Source organism: Cryptotermes secundus, unplaced genomic scaffold (assembly GCF_002891405.2).
Source record: "Cryptotermes secundus unplaced genomic scaffold, Csec_1.0 scaffold109, whole genome shotgun sequence".
NCBI lineage: Eukaryota > Metazoa > Arthropoda > Insecta > Blattodea > Kalotermitidae > Cryptotermes > Cryptotermes secundus.
The window spans coordinates 239,960-261,045 of record NW_019737086.1 but is presented as its reverse complement, the minus strand read 5'-3'; the positions used below and the strand labels follow the sequence as shown (position 1 = coordinate 261,045).

The 21,086-nt window shown below is 36.8% G+C and overlaps 1 protein-coding gene across 6 annotated transcripts in view; it reads right to left on the bottom strand.

Annotated features, from left to right (window-relative positions):
- The window catches only part of LOC111870031 (protein tweety), a 72,304-nt gene that overhangs the window by 9,466 nt on the left and 41,752 nt on the right, over positions 1-21,086 (bottom strand). For 4 of the 6 annotated variants that reach the window (XM_023861972.2, XM_023861975.2, XM_023861974.2 and 1 more), the window contains 6 exons: positions 18,926-19,164; positions 17,001-17,096; positions 14,600-14,672; positions 13,957-14,315; positions 13,336-13,437; positions 9,166-9,354 (listed from right to left, as the gene is read on the bottom strand). In XM_023861972.2, coding sequence (XP_023717740.1) covers positions 9,166-9,354; positions 13,336-13,437; positions 13,957-14,315; positions 14,600-14,672; positions 17,001-17,096; positions 18,926-19,164 — 1,058 coding nt within the window. Of the gene's footprint in view, positions 1-9,153; positions 9,355-13,335; positions 13,438-13,956; positions 14,316-14,599; positions 14,673-17,000; positions 17,097-18,925; positions 19,165-21,086 lie in introns of all 6 variants that reach the window. The other 2 variants (XM_033753654.1, XM_023861976.2) reach the window with 2 other exon arrangements.

The window sequence follows — 21,086 nt, the reverse complement described above, 5'->3', positions numbered from 1 at the left end:
TATATTCATAATTAGTAATACAGGGTGTAATACTCCTGAAATAATATTCCAAGAAAATTATTTTTTTCTATAATTTCTGTCTGAAAATTGTGCTGCGGCCTATACATGCGTAAATACGGTATTTTTAAGCTTATATAAACAGTTGATCTTTGCCTAAAATATAAAACAGTATTACTTAATTAAACATCGCGTAGTTGGTTGAGGCACTATGCTACAAGCCGGAAGGTTGCAGGTTCAAATTTGGATTTTTTCAATTGGCCTAATCCTTCCAGCCGCACTATGGCCCTGGGGTCGACTCAGCCACTAACAGAAATGAGTACCAGGAATTAATTAAATAATTTTCCTGGGGAGTAAAGCACAGATGGTGCATAAGGCTGACAACTTTACCGCCATCTTTGATCTGATTGTCTAGAAAATGTGGGACCCTCAACATCTCACAACCCTATGGGCCTACACGGCCTGTTACAGGGATAGCTTTACTTTACTTTTTTTTAATCACAACAAGACATTATAAATTTTTACTAAGCTACAAAGAAGACAGAAGGTTGAATCTTCTTTCATTGCATTTCATACAGTACAATGAAAATGAGAAAATTTTATAGACACTGCATTACCAATTATATGTAAATATTTACATTTAACAATTGATTCAAATGTACATTATAAACAATATTACCCCCCACTGTTTTAAAAATGTACATTTCAATTTTCATACTAATTTAAGAAATGTATCTGTTGGACTGATTACAACAATTCACAATTTTTTCAGACTTCCATATTCATGGCGGGCAGTCACAAACTGTATTCCAGAATTAAATGCCATTAGTGACAAAATTTAATTCTGATTAACATATAAGTTTTTATTACAGCTGAAATCCTGGAAGTTATTTCTGTTCTAAGTAATCCTTATCAGATTTAAGTATGTGGCAAAGGTACAGGAAAAGTGACATACATGTGCTGTTAGCTGTAATGATGATATCAGAGCAATAATTTGAAAATATACAGCAAATTTGATGCATATCGAAGTTGTGGTGTCAAGTTCTACATTAGGATACATACCTAAATTAATACACTACTATGTTTTTTGGAAATATTCATTAAAAAGATTTGAACAGTGAATGTGCAGACAAGGTAGAAACAATTATTTTTTAAAATGCTGACATATTCACAGAAGTGAATAATAATAACCTTTTGCTTTAAAAAAATCACAATTTGCACTGCTAGGTCAGATAACTCTAGAACTGTGTCAAGAGAGAAAATCACAACATCTGTATAAATAAAAATGTAAATGTTCGTTTGTTAGCCCTCAAAAATCTCCGAAAGTTCTTCACTGATTGCTTCGAAATTTTGACACAACGTTGCACAACTTGCTTATAGCAGGATCTGAAAGGCCAGAAATCCAAACTCAATGGTCTGGCCTGTGTTGACAGCACTCTGAAAACTGTAACCTTCAGAAAGGATTTAATTACTAGTGTGATATAACATTCAACTTCTATTTGAATTTGTCCATTCAAAATTCCTATAAAAATTAAATAAAATATCTCAAAATAAATGCTTCAACTCTTATCACAGAACTATTGCATGGGTACACTACACACTACACACACTTTTCACAGCCTCAAAATACCTAATTATACCAGACCAGGAAGACATACAACATCCAGAAGAAGGCAAACAAAACAGCAGGCACATAAATATAGAATGTTTGGATATTCTGAAATATGTTAAGAAATCTGAAACAACAATGAAACAAAAATAATGGAAAGTAATAGCTACATGTAAGAACAAATAGTAATTATCCATGTGTGAATTAAACAAGTCATAATATCAAGATCAGTCTGATGTGATTAGACAATCATCTCCACAAACAGAAAGAAAATTAACAGTGCCATACTCTCTACATTATATACAAACCTTAACTGAACTTAATGCACTGACATATAATTTGAAACAATTTACTAGTCCATCTTGCTTTTCAATTCTGTGAAGAAACTGACACAGCACATGACCAGAGAAAACCACCATATATCTTCTGGCATGTGACACCATGGCCAAGTACTATGGTAGAAGTTTACTGATGTTTAAGAGAAATATACTGCTTAAATCTTCATAGTTGGATAGTAAACCATGCAAGGAAGCAGACTTCACTTGCTGCGTGCTTGCTCGGCTTACTCTTTGACTCTCAAGACCGAAGCCCTAGGCTTCTCTGAAATTTCTGTAGACTTGCATTGGACAACATGGCATCACATGCAAGAACACAGTGCTCTCCATGGTCACTGCCATGAGAACCTCAATGAGGCTGTATATTGTCTATATTAGATTAAATAATTATGTTTATAGAACAACAGTTTGTATAAAGTAATCACTCAGGCACAGACTAAAAATTTGGTAGGCAAATTTTTTAAAACAACTGGGGAAATTAATGGAAAACTCAAGTCTTTATCTACGCTTCTCAGTGACTGATGTTCAGTGACTGGCAATTATGATATTGACTTAAAATTCAGTGAGAATTAAGTGCCACAGATAAACCAATATTTTCTGAAAAACTGAGATTATATTATTGGCAGAATTGAATATTATAACTACAAATTTCTCACTAAATATAGAATTAAAACCATGGGCAACTGAACATAAATGAATGAAATAGGTAGTCATATATGTCTGGCAACTCTGTAGTGATGTGCAACTTCAGGTTTTGTGGTTTCGATGCATTATACAGTGAAGCTGTTCCAAACACTTTGGCTTCCACTGCAGTCACTATCTTTATGTTCACTATGAAGACTGCCCTACAGTGTGAACCACAACCAAAATGTCGGACTAGCTTCAACATGGTAAGTAGCTAGACCCCACCTGTCGAAGTCACATCACACATACACCATGAGAACCTGAAGGACAAAACTCTGTAAGTAACTTTCTACATATTAGATAAGTCAATAAATGGATGCTGGGACTGACTTTCCTCAGCTCTCAGGCAGACTTTACATCTGTTTAATACAGAACACATCACACAATGGTGATGATTTGTGGAATTCATAAACACTGAAAGTTAATTCTAATGGACTCTGATGATGGTGATGTCCAACATTTGACACTACTGAGTTTTTGAACTTCAAATTCTAAGGACACAATATTTTGGAAACTGAATTTCTTTCAGTCCTCAGGTGAAATTCTAGGAGGCATCTACTATATTGGGTTCCTTTGAAAAGCTAGAAAGATCCAGTCATTGAGGTTAGTTCTTCCTGGTAGACCCAAAAAAGCTGATGCCTCCCATCCCTTTACCTGGGGATGGAAATATACATTTTCTGTAACACTGTGTTCTTTAGAATACTTGGACAAAGTCCAAACATTTAGCAATCTTGAGTGGTGTAATACCAGTTCTGATATTTTTAAATTCATCCCCCATATTTAAGTAATACAACCTATCCATCAACTATCAATAAAAGTAAAAGATATAGATTTAAATTACCTAAGAAAAGTATAAGAACTAGCTTACATATCAGAATTCATGACCTTTCAAGGCAAGGCTACATATAACAGGTTCATCAACACCTGTAATGCATTAAATTAACTTTCAGATTGTTGTTTTAGTAATCACTTTCATGCATAGAAACATCCACTAATGAAGAATTCTATATACATCACTGTTTCAGAGAGAAACACCACTCAATAAAGTATAAAGTTCATAACAATAGAAAGTAATGAACTGCTGGCCTTCTAACTGACCAATGGTTTACAATTATGCATCAAAATGAGTTGTATATTCAAGATTGTGTATCAGACAGTAAATGATATTTGAGACATGTGATACATAAACAGTTCTGCAGTTTACATAAAAATAAATCCCTAAAAGATGGCTATTCAAGGCAATGTCCAACAGACTGAAGATTTTGAATGAAAATATAAAATCACAAAATCTATCAAAGTTAATTAATCTGTGATGAACAGTAGCTAAATATTCTTCCAAGCACTGGAATAATAAAATCAGATAATGTGATCAAAAGACTTCAGTCTCTTATTCATATGTGTGTATGAAGTTCATGACTAATGCAGCTTTGCATTATCAGAAATTTTTCCTGTCTCATGCTACATAATTCACTGACAGTTAATTAAAATAAAACATTCACTTTCTCAGCTAGAGTTTGCATAAATAGCTGCTGAGTGGAGTGGATAGCTAAAAATGGGTTCCTCAGATTAACAATTTTCCTAAAAAGTAGGCGGATCACAACTAGAAAGTTTGATCAGAAGTTTACTATCAGCCCTCAATTTACAACATTCAGGCAGACAAAGATACGTATACAGTGTATATTATTTATGTAGTACATAACATGTGGTGGCAATAGTAAATGAACTGGTGACACATATGCAACATGCTTTAATAATAGTCACTCAAACTGTTTGGCTATTACAAATGCATATATGCAGCAGCAGATGGCAATTCTACAAATTAATCTTAAATGTAAACAAAATCATATTTTAATATTAGATATGTATGTAAAGTAAAATAATGCGGATAAAACTGACACTAACAACAGCAAATGACTAAACAAACGATTAGATAAAAAAAGTAAAAAATAAAAAATAAAGAAACTTTAACTACATACTGCTAGTTGATAACTAATGTTAATTTCCTAATTTTCTCATGTTCTCCATATAATATCTTGCTACAGAAGTCTGGCAGGAAAAGTAACTTCTTCACATGAAAGTTTTTTCATGTGTTCTGAATATTTCAATGTCATCTTAATAAAGTCTTCTCAGTTTATCTGCAGAATCAGTTGGTTAAAAATGACTGACATTTCAAGGATCATCTTTGTCCCCAGCATCAGCGATGATGCAACATTGGATCCAAACTGTCTCATCTATAACCAGAATTCAGCATGAGCCAAAAGGGGGCTAGTGAGAAGAGTCATGGGTGTTATTTTGTTTTGAAACACAATAATTTTACAATTAAAGCATAAACACATTTATGACTGTAATAGCTGTGCAGTGCCTAAAATTAAAATTATAGTAACTAATTTTCTGGCAGTAGAACCTGAAGGATCAACACTGCTAATACAAGAGCCATAATTGGACACAAACCTGAGCCAGGTTCACCCACTTCAGAACCTCATAATGTACTTTGCCTTGATCCATTTCAATGTTCCCCTTCAAAGGAGAGTTGCCCTTATCCCTAAGCACCACACCACAAATGCACATATGCGAATAGAAGCAGCCACTGGAAGCCACTGGACAGGTGGCTGGGTTGACCCCAGAGTGTTGTACAGAAAGCAGCCAAGAGAAATATCTTTGGCCATGTTGGGAATCAAACTGTGGTTGTCCAGCCTATAGCCAGCTTCTTTATGCTGATTGCGCTATTGCAATTTACAAATAAAACGTGTGTTTGTATGTGATAAAATTATGCATAAATTAAAATCTCAGAACTCAAAACAATACGTGACTTACATGGCATGCAGCACATGCGTTTCACTTCTACATAATTACTGCCTCTGCCATCATCCTGGTCTATGATATATGGTGAGTTTTCTAGGCAGTGCTTCTGAGAAGTTGGTCAAACTTGACAGGGAGCATCCAACTCTTCTGAGTTCGGGCTCACAAAAAATCTAATTGTGTTTAGTCTGTTCAGTTACAAAACAGACAATAGACAGCCTGTCCAGAAATTTCACATGGACTCAAGACACTATATCAAATTTTAATTCTGATATTGCATAACAAAATGGATTTTTTTAAACTATCCTGAAGTAAACTGTAATGTGATACATTTTCAGTAGTGTAATACAATCACAAATGGAGTGTGTACTACAAATCTGCAAGAAGAACTGCCAGGATCATTATCCAAAAACCAAATACACAACATAAATACCTATCAGTTTGGGTTTTCAGACTTTATCCATCATCCTGGTTTTTTAAGGTAACTAAGAAAAAACATGATGTTTCAGAAACTGGATGTGTTTCTGTCCTCTGAGGGAAAACACCTATTCTGTTGGGTCCCTTAGAAAGAGCTAGCCTCAATCACTGGACAACCGACGTCACCAATATCTCTGTGTGTTATACACCATCGTCAGAATCCTATAGTAACTACCTATTAGGTTGTTTGCATCAATTTTTCAAGTACTCTCTGTTCAAGAAGAAGTGATTTACAAGAAATCACATAGCTTATATGGACGTGCTTATTCTCTGGAAGATTCTTAATTTAGAAGTGTGTGTGTGTGTCATCACGCTACCTCTTATATATGACAATATTGAACAGGTACAGCGATGTCATGTGGGCTGATACAACCGCTTAAGAAGAAAAGCGTCAACAGGCGGCATTTATGCGACAGCTAGACACATCTACTATACATACAATACATTTCTGATCAATGGATTACACTTCTTCCTTCCTGATTATGTAATGTAAATGCTTATACATTAAACAAATTTTTCCCAAACCTGAAATCACTTCCTATGTACTTACACAAATAATAGGTGCTGCAGTATCAAAGAAACATGGCACACATCACTTCACACTAATTCACTTACGCCCAGATATCACTGTTACTGTTACTATCACAAAAACTGCTCTTCTGGCCTTCTATATCACTGCTGTTTGTACTGATCTCAGTCATAATTTGATCAACACTCTTTTTAGTTTTGCTCTCAGCATGCTAATATTCACCATCCAATCTTATTATATGTGACTTGGTTTCCTTTCAATCCTCCTCACAGATTCCTGCAGCTTCTTTTGATATCAGCTACTCAAAATGTTTCAGTTCCTATGTAGCATTCCTTCTTGCAATGGAATACTTAAAATGTCTCCACATCAATTCCATACGTGAGTATTGCAGCTCCATGTTTGTGTTAAAATAAGATAATGCACTTTTCTGCTTCTCCATATTATGCTGCACTATCTCCATGCACTTCTTCTATAAGGTTTATTTAACAGTATGCTCCAAAATATACAGCACTGAAATGAAAACACGTCATGTTGGTACCACTGTCTCTTCATGTGAAGGTCCCTTGCATGACAGAACCTTCTCAAATCCTGAAGAAATGGTCCAATCACCATGTCCCTGTAGCATTCTTGGGTGATGGTAAGAGCATTGCCTTCCTCATCCTCAATGAAATAGGGGCCTAATATACTGTGTGCTACGATGGCACACCATATCGTCACACGTGTACTAGGTAGCGGTTTGTAGACGATAACATCTGACCACTCAAAACCAAGGAAGTGAGTTGTCTGGCGACCACTTCTGTATGAGCAGAAATAATGCTCAACTATGAATACTTTTTCCTTCGATGAGAGACCCATTTCCAACAACAACTGCACAACACAACTTCCTTCTCACTACTGGGAACACGTGCAGCTGGAGCTATGCCCCGTCGACAAACGCACATGCGCGTTCGAGATGTGCGAGTTGCAGTACTGCATTCTTTGGCGCATACTGTACTTGCTAATGTGAGATTTCAGGATGTGTAGTGTTCCCAGTTATACTTAAACTGTAGTTCAAATTAACATCAAACTCATTTTCACAAAAACTGGCATTGATGGACATAACACATGCCAGTATTCAGGTGAGGAACTATATTGTGGCAGCTCAGAGACATTAAATCCTTCTTCCCAAGCAGCTTCATCAATTACATGCAAGTGGTACTTAGGTGCTGTTATTTTACTGTTCTGTAAAGTTATGCTTTTAAAAGAATATCCCAAAAAGTGATGTTGTATAGAAGTTACATATCCTTCTCACATCTTGTGGATACCAATGTAGGGCGCTTATTTCTTTGGACTCAGTAACAGGGTATGTTATCCATAACAACAGCCTCTTCTGAACTATTCAGAAGGATCTGCTCACAAAAAATTTTTTCTGAAACTGTCATCATCCATTTCATCATGACAAACATTTTCTCATTTTGATTGAAACATCAGAAAGCCATTTCATATAAATATGTACTTGTTTCTGTTGTGAGCTACAATTAACCAACCTTTTCTACCGATAAGGACCTAAGTATCATGACAAAGGAGTCATCAGTACTATCATTCACCTGGGTAAAAGATAGGAGTCCTTGCTTCCCTCAGCTATTTATATCTCATTTAATACATGTGTTGGAGCCCTAAATCATCCAGAATTTTTCTCAGTGATGATTTTGAGCCAGTGAACCTCATACATTCCTGAACTCAAGGTAAATATTTTCTTAATGCTGTACCACATTTGGAGATTTCCCTATTACACTCATCAAGATTGCTCACTATTGGCCCTGACTGCTGCCATTAATACTGAAACTATAAAACCAATAAAAATGTATCAGTATAATGACAATGCACAGCTTGTATGTATGAGAAAAGCCAGCTTCTGAAATGCATTTATTTAATATCTGTAAATCTGCCTGCCACTGACCAGGTGTAAGGCTTATGTGCAAGAACAGAAAGTATAAGTCTAGCAATGGCAGAAGGCATTTTGCGGTTTCCCTCGCATTCTAGTAACAGCAGAAGATTGCTTCAATTTTGGACCTTCTTTATCATATATTTGAAAATGATCCCATTCTTGTCACAATCCAAATGCCTTTTCCACAGGGGAAATAATCTGGAAATAAGGTGCCTTGGACTCGAATCCCTGCAAATTATGAGGTGCCTATGACCACCCCTAGGGGGGGGCCTCTATCATGCCAAATTTGGCTGAAATAAGTGCAACAGTGTGATAATATAGGAACAAATAAACAGACACACACTCTTCTTTATGTGCAAAGATACCTTTGAAAATGGACAAAGTACAACATAAGAGCAGTCTAAATTTGCCTGCTTATTTGATAAAAGAAACTGCTTAAAATATTATGTGCTGTATCTTTGCCAAGGAACTACTTTTGGCCTTCTTGAATTCCACGGATATTTCTGCCTGTCCAGTCCTTCCTAATACCACTAGAATTACAAGAAGGCAGGTCTCTTTTAACTGCTGCATGGCAGTAAAGCCCAGCATTAAGTATGTGTACCTATCTCCTTCTTGCTTCTAGGAAGTCTTGAAAACATGCTCTACACCCAACAAATACTATTTGAAAATGAACTTTATATTAACAAATTTGCAAATGTATGTTCTCAGGAGGCTGACAAGCCCTGGCGGCAGGGGCAACTGAGTATGCATGCATATGCTACAACTACATTTACAAACAAAATGCGCCCAACTTAACCATGCGACGTACAGCGTTCCAGGGTAGGGCGGCGTGGGTGGAGGGGTGTGGTGGTGGTGGTGAGGGGAGTGGTGATGATGCCGGAAGTAGCCTGTGCTGCCATACGACCCTTGGCTGCGCAGTGTCCGCGCGGCGATGGCCTGTGATGCGGCCGATGGAGGCAGAAACGGATCCTGCTCGTCCACCTGCAGGTAGTCACGCCTGCAACACACACACACCAACAGGTGTCAGTGTCTGGCAGGAGATACCAACTGGAGTAGATTGTCTTACTCAATTTTATCCATTTCAATGGGGAATGGAACTTGTTATTTGGATGTATATTTAAGGGCTGTATGATTAATCTGTGAAAACAGATCTATTCTGGAACCTACTATCATTTACAACATTTGTCACTGATGCAAACACACTCAGATTTCACACTAATTTAGAGCAAGAAGTGATATTTAGGAATTCTCTGAAGTTCAGTAGTGATTGTATATGAATTCTGAGAGAAAGTATCTTGCTGTACACAGAAAACTTAAAGAGTCATGCGACGTGGGGCTGTGGCCAAGGTAATATCGATAGATTGAAGCATTTAATTTCTTAAGAATACTATGATAAAATATAATGACATGCATCATTTTCGCGATCTTCAAAACACAATTCTTGTGGGCCAGAAGAAAAGAAGATGTTATTATAGCACTAAAACAACCTATCTCTGAAATTTTAGATGCTGCTAGATTAAACTGTAGTAGACTATTTATAGTTTCTCAATTAAGTTATCTTCAAACAAATGATAACACATCATCCCATAATGTAAGGTGAACTGTATTCTTTTTATCAGGTCCTTCACAGAAATTTCTCCAAGAACTGTACATGTCACATGTTCCACCTGGAATGAACCTTTTCCAAATAGCACAACTGCAAAATTATTCATAATCTGGGTAACACTTGTAAGTGTGTGGCATAATTAGTTCCTTACACACTTTGTGCTTCTTCACTGAAATGGAAAAACCTATACTCTCTCAAGTGGTCTTTTCAATTGGGTTTTCATATGTCATATGTATTATTCATGTCCCCCATATATGCTACATATCCTGCTCACATTATCCTCCTCAATGTTATCAGCATAATAATATTTTGTGAGAAATCATACATTCTTAAGGGTAAGTCCTTTCTCATTACAAAAGTTTTCTACAAGGTCAGTCATCGTATTTCAAGATATTCATTGTTCCATTTTTCTTCTGAAGCTGTAATTACCCTGTCATCTTTACTATGGACATGGATTAATGTTTGAGAGGTCTGGAAAGGATACACTCCACTCATGAAAAACTTTTATAAGGGCTACATAACTGAACCAGAGATGGATCAAAGCATTTCATCACTTAAAAAAAAAAGTCCCATGATGAAATACAATAGGATCATCTCTTTGTTCTCAGTTCACAACACATGAAGCAGCAGTGCACAATTGAACTGCTGTGTACCACAGTAATAAAAATACACTTAACTTCTGATATACAAACAACAAAGCTCAACTCAAAATTAATATTCTACTTTCACCACACGAGTCTACCTCTACTGAAAAAGCTTACAAAACAAGGAGTCAGAAATTTATCACAAATAATTAGGAAGCAAATGTACTGGATTCTAAATTTCCACTGGCAAAACTTATCATCAAACTGAATAATTTTATGATCTTAAAACTGTAAAAAAAATTAAACCCAACACAACTTCATATTTAATTACATGGAATTCTTAAAAATCAACATGTACTTATGTAGAACTATGTATGTACACTTTAATGCATCTGTCCTTTCCTTTTTATCACAGACTGTAATGCAATTAACTGTTGAATACATTTATTACTGTTCAAGGTAAGTTTATACTTTCCTGTAACTGATATGCAGACAAAGAATGATCATAATACAGTAATTCATCTAACCCACATGCAGGACATCAGTGATACTTTGGATTATGTTTGCTATGCCTAAAAAGACAATAATTACTACCATTACAAGTTCTCTTGGCAAAATAATATAATAATAAAGCTGGAAGATGACAATTGCCATAGTGATTAATGATGTCCACCAGAGGATATTATGATGACCTACTAGCTGTAATTACATGCACTGACTTCATCCATCCATATTCCTGCAATGCAGTACCTACATAGATTTACTTTTTCATATATGTAGCATATAAGAGAAGGTATTTTTATCATGAAAAAATCAATCTTGAGATTCTGACAGATTTACATGTTTTCAACACCCCTCAATATGAAAAAAAAAAAATGGTTTTTGGAATGCCATCTGTATGTACATACGAGTGGCTTAGTGCATAAATGGCTGATGAATTTTATTCACGTTCTGTATTTATGAGTTTATCCACTGTGGGTCATTGTAGCTACTTCAAATGAACCCTAGAAACAAGTCTGTGATTTTCCTGAAAACAGCTCAAACTACTTTTATTGAATTCTAGTAATTTATGGAGAAAATCTCCATAAATAAAACTGCATAGGCATATCTTTTGGAAAATCAGTGTATAAAGTATGTGCAAGGAATCTGTGCATTGCTTTTTCGTTCCTTTTCTTACAGTCCATTTCATATGCAAATACAGTAAAACTTGGTTATAGCAACATCGGTTTCTGCGACACCTTGTCTATTGCGTCAAATATTCAATGGTACGAACTAATTCCTCATAAAGCAACTGTTTTTATACCTTGCTTAGTACGACATGCACAAATGCATCAACCTCGTATGTAACGTCATTTTCATTCCTGAATTTCTCTGATATGGACATTGAACGTAATTTAGAAAATGTGTATTGGGCAAGTAACAGGAAACAGATGAAGATAACTGATTACTGTACTCGTATCTAGGTACAGTAAGGCACAACAATTGATGTAATCTACTGTAATTTGGTGAGCGGGCCTACCTTTAATATACAGTATTAGTGCGGTGTGTATTGTCAGTGAAAAGCGCTGTAATATGTCTTTGATATTACACATTTGGGCAATTCCACGTTAATGTTATGTTAGTCTGTACTTAACTACGTATTTCACTTTAACTCGGTTTTTGGTAGATTTTTACGTGACTAACATAAGGCTACTGTGGAAGTGCCCATTTCGGTTACGACGACATACGTTTATAATGACACTATTTTTAGGTACCTTTGATGATGTTATAACCAAGTTCTACTGTATATTAAATATTCAACAATCAAAGAAAATTTCTGAATAGCTGAACTGGGTTCAACATGAAGTTCATATCTATTCGATTGCTAAGGGATTACTTCAGGCTGACTTTCAGCATGGCCATATCTACTCAAACTATGACAGCCATGATGCAAGTAAATGAAACAAGATTAGCTTCATTGGATCCTAAAATGTTGTATGACAATTAAACTTTGAAAAATTCAAATTTGTCAGATCATTCAATTTTAAAATGGAAGCCAAACATACAAAAGACCTACTATTAATAATATGCTATATAATTTGGCTCCTTAATTTAACGATACTGTGGCATGCCTGCTGAAAGCCAGAACTGTGAAGCCAGCAGAAACAGCTATTGCTAGGGAATGGCTCTGGAAACATGCCCATTGCTAGGCAACATCTTTGTAACAAACAATAATGAAGTAACTGGGAAGCAGTGTTTTCTACATTGTCTGTACCAGTAACTGCATGATGCAAGAATAGAAGATCTGTTGGGAAAGGTGTTTTCTATACTATCTGTGCCAAGACTAAGTAGGGGATCAATAGCACATTGTCAGTTAGCTTGGTCTGGATGCCAGTTAATTCAGCTGGGGAGCTGCAGCTGAGAGGTGCCTGCCAGTGAGGACAGGAGCAACCCGACATGGAAACCAAAGATGCTACACGGTTGGAAGCTGCTACCAAGCAGCATAGTGAAAATCATGATTGTGAACACTAGTCTGTTTGTGATAGTGATTTGTAAAATGTAGTCACAAGTTGTTTAAGAGTTCAATAAATCCAATTACCAATCAAACCCCATCTATAGTCACTCTACCATGTGACAATACTTATTTTGTAGAATGATAAAATTCCATAGAAAAATCTTTGTTTTTCTCTCTTGCACACACATCACAATACCGTTTCAATATCTTGTCTGTCAGAATTTACTCAACAGCACAAAAAAACTCTACTGTGTCTCAATACAAAAGAGAAGCATGTGTGTTTCAGCCCCTCACCTCCGCCTTATGTAGATCCACGTGTGGGAATCAACCCACACCAGCACAGTGAAGAAAAAGCCAGCTGCTACACTTGCTGCCAGCATAAAGGAGAGCCCGTAACTGCCAACAAGGAGTTAACATAAGAAACTACATACAACTTGGATACCATCCAATGTATCTTCTTTATAAGTCAAATTAAACAGAGTTAATTATTTTTATATAATGAGAACAGAGACAGAAGTATACCATACATGTATCAAAATTTTCAGTTTTAGTTCTATGGCACTGTATAGTAATGTATTCCATATAACTGAAATGTTATAAAAGAATTCAGAATAGTTCTGAGAAGAAATAATAACACCTAGTTTTCTGTGTTTTAGTCTATAAGATACCTTATATTACACACTAAGGAAAATCTCATGTGCAGAACATACAGTACATGACTCAGGAGGACTAGTACTTATCACACAAATCAATGCAGATGTAAGCATCAGCGAGAGGAATCCAAGCAAGGGATCCTGATAAATGTCACACTTAAAGTTGAGGTGACATCAGTGATATTACAGTATTACTTAAACTGAAATTTAAAGTGGCAACTACAGAGCTGCTTTACTGGTTGCATAAATTATGAAGTCTTACAGGCCAAGGTCACAAACACTGCGTGTGGCATTGAGATACTGGCGGTGCAAATTCTTGCAGTCCAGCAGTGTGGAGAGACCAGTAGCTAATTTGTCAACTTGGTTGATGTCTGTTGTAAGAACATCCAGTTTAGGATGCAGGTCGGCAGGCTTATACAGCTCTTTTGCAATGCGAGCAACTGTCACAAGATTTGAGCTCATTTCCTTCACAGCATTCTGGCCTTGACGCAGACGCTGGAAGAATGGGTTGGTCCGTGACTGATCGCATCGTATGTAATAGTTCAAAATGTCTGCCTTCGGTGTTGTGGCAGCTTCTCGCTCCAGGAATCCATCAGGACTCATGCACAGATCACCCAAAGCCTGAAAATTTGTATAAAATAAATACTTAAGATGTGAGACTCGATGACTACACAACTACATTTTCACTAAATATTTTGTTCTTGGTGATGTTAGAAATACCAGCATTGCTATTAAATTGTTTCTGTTTTAAAACCACATGCTTCTCACTAATAATGTTATATTAACATCTTGTTACTTATGTATGATCTTGTTGAAACAGCAAAAAAATGCTAAAGAGAGATTATGGATAGTACGTATAGAGCACTGGTATCATGACATGAAATGATTCTGAATGGTGTACTCACCACAGCTGTGGCAAGATACAGAGATGATAGAAGCCATGAGATGATGACAGCAAACAACCCAAACACTGAGAATCTGAAAGGAAACATTAACAACACTACTTTATCCCAAGCTATTTCAATATTAGGATAATAATCATTGTTTCTAACAAAGTATTGGATTCATACAGCAGCAGTAATGTTTGTGGATGTCTTGATCTATGTTTCAAACCATTCAATGTTAAAATAAATAAATATAACTGGTACAGATTTTAATTATATAGTTCATTCCCCATCAGTATAATAAATAATAAATTGATTTCAGTGAATGTTCAGTCATTAAAAATGTTTCATTTATTCGTAAACACATACTATGGTTTGGGACAATGTATGGAATAATTCATAAGTCCCCCTGGAACTTCCGAACTCGGCAGCACAACAACCAAGACCGATGCAGCAGAAAGGAGATATCAATAGGCAGACAATCTCTCCAAGTTTGTTTGGGTAATAGGTGCAATGGCATAGTTGCAGGTTTCACCATTAGGGGGCAGTAGTGATGAAACATGGTGACAACAGGGGCTAAGAAAGCATGCTGCATCTTGGAATTTGCCAAAACTAAGTCAACTGTAACAGTGCAATGGAGGTTTTGGACCACGTACGAACACAGAACCATTTACGGACAAAACAATTGTGAGTGGTACAAGAAATTCCAGCAGAGTAGTTGCCTGTGCGCTGCAAAATGAACAGGCCTGCCGGGGCCACTGGCCGAGGCTGCTGAATGTGCACGAAACTTCTGTCAGGAGCCCCCAGAAGAAACACATTGCACAAGTTGCGAATTGCAGATGCCTTAGTCAAGTGTTGACTTCTGAGGGCTCCTGACAAAAGTTTCGTGCACACACTCGACAGTTTCAGCTGATGGCCCTGGCCAAGGCTGTACGTTTTTCAGTATGCAGGCAGCCACTCTGCTGGAATTTTCTGTACCACTCACAAATTGTTTTGTTTGTAGGTGGTTCTGTGTGGTACTTTGTCTGAAATCTCTATTGCACCATCATAATTGACTCAGTTTTGGTAAATTCCAAGACACAGAATGCTTTCTTATCCCCTGTCCTCAACATGTTTCATCATGACTGCCCCCTAGCAGTGAAACCTGCAAGTACACCATGGCGCCTATTATCCAAACAAACTTGAAAAGATTCTCTACCTACTGATATGCTCCTTTCTGCTGTGTTCGTCTTGGTTGTTCCACTGAGTTTGGAAGTTCATCATATGCATTCTAATATTATACAACATTATGTAACCTAACTAACAATTTTCCTACAGTTCTGTCTCCAAGAAGAATGTTTTTGTGTTTGCCATTCTATTCAACAGCACAGCACTTTGGAAAACAGGGTAGATACACACACACAGACATTTGGCTATTTGACTTGTGGATTAATCACAAAATTGAGGATTATACTACACTACCATATCAACCCATGTTCACACCACTTATTGAGTCCTTCCACCCTTCCATGCAGTAAACATCAGTGGTAAACCATGCACAGCATGAAGCTGATGACTCACTCCAGTGTTAAAATAAAGAACGTGTGGAGCTTAACCTTTGTCCCTCATACATCTTCACAGAGTGGTGTTTAAGCATAAGAACGACGGTATGTTACTTTATAAAAATGTTTAAATGTACATTCCTATTTGTATTATGAGAGGGGGTTGGTTTCCCCATGCACTTAGACCAGTTATTGGTCCATTGTGCATCCCCCTTTAATTTCTACTGTCACCATATCCTACCGGTAACAGTGCGTGCCATCAGCCCCCATAGAGCCAACGAGGTCGGCCCTCGGTACCTTGATGCTTCCCCCATCCACCAGAGGCATTGGAGACTACTTGAGCGGGAAAGGGCCTGTAATTTAGCTCAGAGGTCTCCTAGAGACATTAGGTTCTTTTATGTGCCGTAAATCTACGACACGGGACACACGGCTTAAAGTCCCTCCCGGAGGCCTTGTTCCCTGAATTTTTCTGCCCATAAAAATTTCCATGACCTCCGCCGGGTTTGAACCCGCGTACCTTGAGTCATGAGGTGGGAACATTACCCCTAGACTATGGAGGCCGCATTAAATGTACATTAATTGACCATATATATTTACTATCCTTTGACCATCTTCAGTATCTTGTCTCTCAATACGGTATAGCCAAGGTTATAAGAACAGTATATCTGAACTGATTTTCCTTCATTTAACATCAGCTGCAATCTTTTCTGAGAGAAAACAGATAATGGAGCATGTTATCAAGATAACTAGCAATGCCAGACACAAATCCAAGTTTAATGAATATGACAAATATAATCAGTCGGTATAGTTCACTTGCGGACAAAAATCACGGAGTTTGTTTGTTTTTAATGTGGGAAAATATAAAAGTTGGAAGTACTTACGTGATAAGAGCACACCGCGAATGGCGTGCCACCCCAAATAGTAACACCACACAAAACATAAGTAAGATGCTCAGTACAGCCATTGTCACAGGCCACCTGGCAAAACATAAGATCTGCATGTCATTAATTGCATTTTTACATTTATCAGTCTTAAAAGATAATGGAGTAAACAAAGATTAACTGAAGAACTAAAAATGCATAATGAAACAAATTAACATGGGCATTACAAACATGAGCAGCAACAACAAAAAAAGATCTAGGGCATATTTATTCTCAATGTTTACTGTCTAGAATCAGCTGATCAATCACAATGCATAGTTCAACATATGTATATGTCCATTACAGGATTTGTATGTAAAAACATGCAACACTGTTTGTTGCAAAATAAGTGTAATTAACATGGGAATTAAAAATACATGACATCTTGCCCCCTGAATTAAAAACAATAAAAAAATTTAAAAATAAATTAAAAACTTATTTATTACAAAACTGATTTTATTCTCTACAAGAATTTTTTAATAACAATGATGGTCGGTAGTTTGGTTTCTCGGGTTGGTTCTGATGTGGTGTGGTTGTATATAGATGGTATAAGTGTATGCTTTGCTTTATATGGGATTGTTGGGAGATGTCATCCTAAGTTGCTGGCTTCAGCAGGGGGACAATGATCCTAAGGTCATTGTACTGTTTGTAGTCTTGTGTATCGCTTTGTACATTTTCAAGAGTTGTTGACTTGTAATGTTTTAGATGGCTTACACTGACTTGTCCAATTAAACTTGTGTGTAACAGTTTATGTGTGTAAATAAATTATGAATTAACTCCAGAATAGGTCAGTTCTACTAAATTTATGATCATATAAAGTTATTTCCTCACTCTCAACCACTGTCACTCATGATCACAAGTCTGTAATAATACAGTTCTCATAATATGCAAAGGATGTGAACTTCAAAATGTGTCTTGTGAAATAACATACTGCAAAACATATTTTTTTTTATTCCCATGTAACAGGTGGATATGCAATCTTATGGACATTTTTTTGTCTACAGTTGTAATAAGAACACTTTTTTAAAAAAAGTAAGGGTTACATTTACTTTTTTACTTTAAAGGTTATACCCTGCAGAATTTAAAAAAAGAGGGGAATAATGTCCACATTACCATCTCTCTGCATCAGTAATGCATTAATATGTGCATCTAGGTTAACCAACAACCAGTGACACCTCCTGCTGCATCACCATTGCATGCATATGTGATATAAATTTCTTAACAAATAGTAATTTCTTCAAATAATATTTTTGATAGAATTTGTTGTTTAGCATAGAAATAGCCAACCTCAATCACTGGAGGTTAGCTCTTTCTAAGGGACCCAATAAAGTAGGTGTCTCCCCTTTCCTGCACCTGAGAACGGAAACAGATCCAGTACCCAAAATGTTTTGTTTTCTAGTTTCTGCAATACCAGACCAAAGTCCAAAACCCCAGTAATTCTGAGTATTATACACCATAGTTACAAGCCTTTAGAATCTATTAGTCCAGCAGAAGTTCACCAACATTTCAGATGGAAACCTGCCTCCATCTCCAGGCAACCAGTAAGAAGCAAGCAGCAAGCAAAGCGTTTGCTTGCCATCTGCTTTGTGTTTGGGTTACTCTTCAACCCTCAAGATGGAGGTACTATCTTACTCCACAATTTCAGTAATTTGTACCAAACTGACAGCACTACATCCAAGATTAAGGTAGTCTTCACAGTCAGTGCCACGAGAATATAAAATTCAACAAAATTTTCTCTTTATTTATGAAATTATTTTTGACCATTATTTTCCTCTGACTCTGATAGTGCAGTCTGATACTCAGGCCCAAAATCTATTTCGAGACTGATAGTCCTGTATCATATCATACCTCATAAAAAAATGAGTTAAGGAGCCAGGAATGCACACCTGATACCCTCCGCAGTCTGTACAATAGAAACAATGTCACGCAGACTGACACCTTTGAGCTGCCCGCTGATGTCCTGAACACTGAGTAAAGCAATTCTTGTGTTTCCTGTTACGTTGCTCAAAGCGGCAAATACCATTTTCCGGGCTGTCTGGTTAGCTACTGGATCCCCAAATACATCTCCCAGTTCCGTTAGCAGAGGATCCACCTTCTGTGTGAGTGTTGCCTCAATGGTTCCAGTCTGCAATATGTACAACTCAAATTAAGGTTCCAGTGGCTTCTAAGTCTGTAAATAAGCTAAGTCACATGTTATAGCAAGACTACATGAAACGGCTGCTCACTTCTCAGAAGTTCGCATAGACCCCAAGACTGGATTGCTGATCTTAAAAGAAATAATAATGTATACATAATGATCTAACAAAGAGGCAAAAAGGGGTCTACTGTATGAGTGTAAAACTTTTTAATAGTTTGCCTGATTTTTTAATTGAGTTAGTACATAATAAAAAACAGTTTATTGGGAAACTAAAGGATGTATTGCTTCAAAACCCTTCTTATACTGTTGAGGAATTCTTGCTTTTCTGTCAAGACCTACAGCTAAGGAAAAGATGTGTCTGACAGTGCACACTTCACTAAACACTATGTCCTTGGCTGTGCTTATATATACTTGCTGCAATTTGTATTGCCTTTTAACTATTGTATGTGTTTTTGACAAGTATGGATTATATATGCTATTGATTTTATTTGTGAATGTATAAGTGTCCAATGTTTTGTCTGCTTGTTGACATGTTTTATATTCAGTGCCGGTGGCACATTTATGAATATTTTAAAGAAACCCAAATGTATATGTATGTATGTATGTATCACACAAAGCACTATGCAAGTTGGTCAAGAGTAGTGGACAGATATACATGCTTCATGTCAATATATCACAAAGACTAGTTTTGTTCTGAGGCATGCAAAGGCTCAGTGTTTAGATTTTTATTGGGCCTACTGGCACATGAGGGTTCCATTCAGCCTGCTGCTTACCCTCACTTCCCCAACAAAAAAGTTTTAAGTCAGTTTTTACTTGTATGTTTATAATGAATTAGGGTGTCATTCTGGTTTGGACTGGAGTAGAGTAGCATTAAGCTTGATAGAACTGCTGATAAAAATTTGGGTTTGTTAAGTAGAGAAAGTGGATGTGCAATTATAAATTATGTTTCGCTAATGTCTCCTTAGTCTACTCTGGATATCTCTGTAGTGTAAGATAGAAAGCTCTCACAGTAGCTAAAGTTTATAAAATCTTCTCAGATTGCCAGCCATGTCAGTTGGTTAAAAATTACCAACATTTCAGGGACTACCTCTGCCCCCATCATGAGGGTTGATGACAGGGACAGAGATGGCTCCTGGAACATCAGAAATTGTTAACCAATTGACATGGCTGATAACCCAAGAATCTGTTGTGCTCAAATCTGGAGTGTTTTCTGGGCTGAATTAACTGATCATTCTTCCCTGGTTCTGCCTAAACATTTTATTTACTACATATTACTCATTGCATTTCACATGAATTTCTTCCTTGACCACAGCCCTGTTGTCTTAGTTGCTGAATAAGTATAAACTACAACATAATATGAAGAAAGTTGTTTTCTCTCCGCAGCTATTCAACTGCTCTGAAGATGGAGGCGCTATGTTCCTCCGAAACGTAGGCCAAAACGAAGAATACACGGTGCCTAAACCCAGAAGACAAATTTCTTCATTGTCATCGCCGTGAAAACCTCAAAACTTACATACAACATAATATATTTACATTTCTAACCACACGAGCATGTCTGTTAAGGATATTTCTTCCTCTCCTCTTTACTGCATACCCAACATATCTTATTACAGTTGTCTCTCTTGTCCTTGATTGTGTTACTGTCCTTCACTGGGACAATGTTGGTAGTGGTCATGGGTGGAAGGGAAGCAAATAGAACAGCCAGTAGATCCACAGCTATCTTACCTTCTGTCCAAATATCAGTTTCTTTTGGTTATTCAACAACAAGAAAGTACTAAGGATATAGGTACAGAAAAAGGACAAGAAGATTAATAACCTCCTCATTCCATGGAACAAAGTCTTTCCTCAGAAGCTAATAGTTACTCAGCTAGTCAAATTTCTCACCCTTTACAAAACCCGAAGGTCCATTC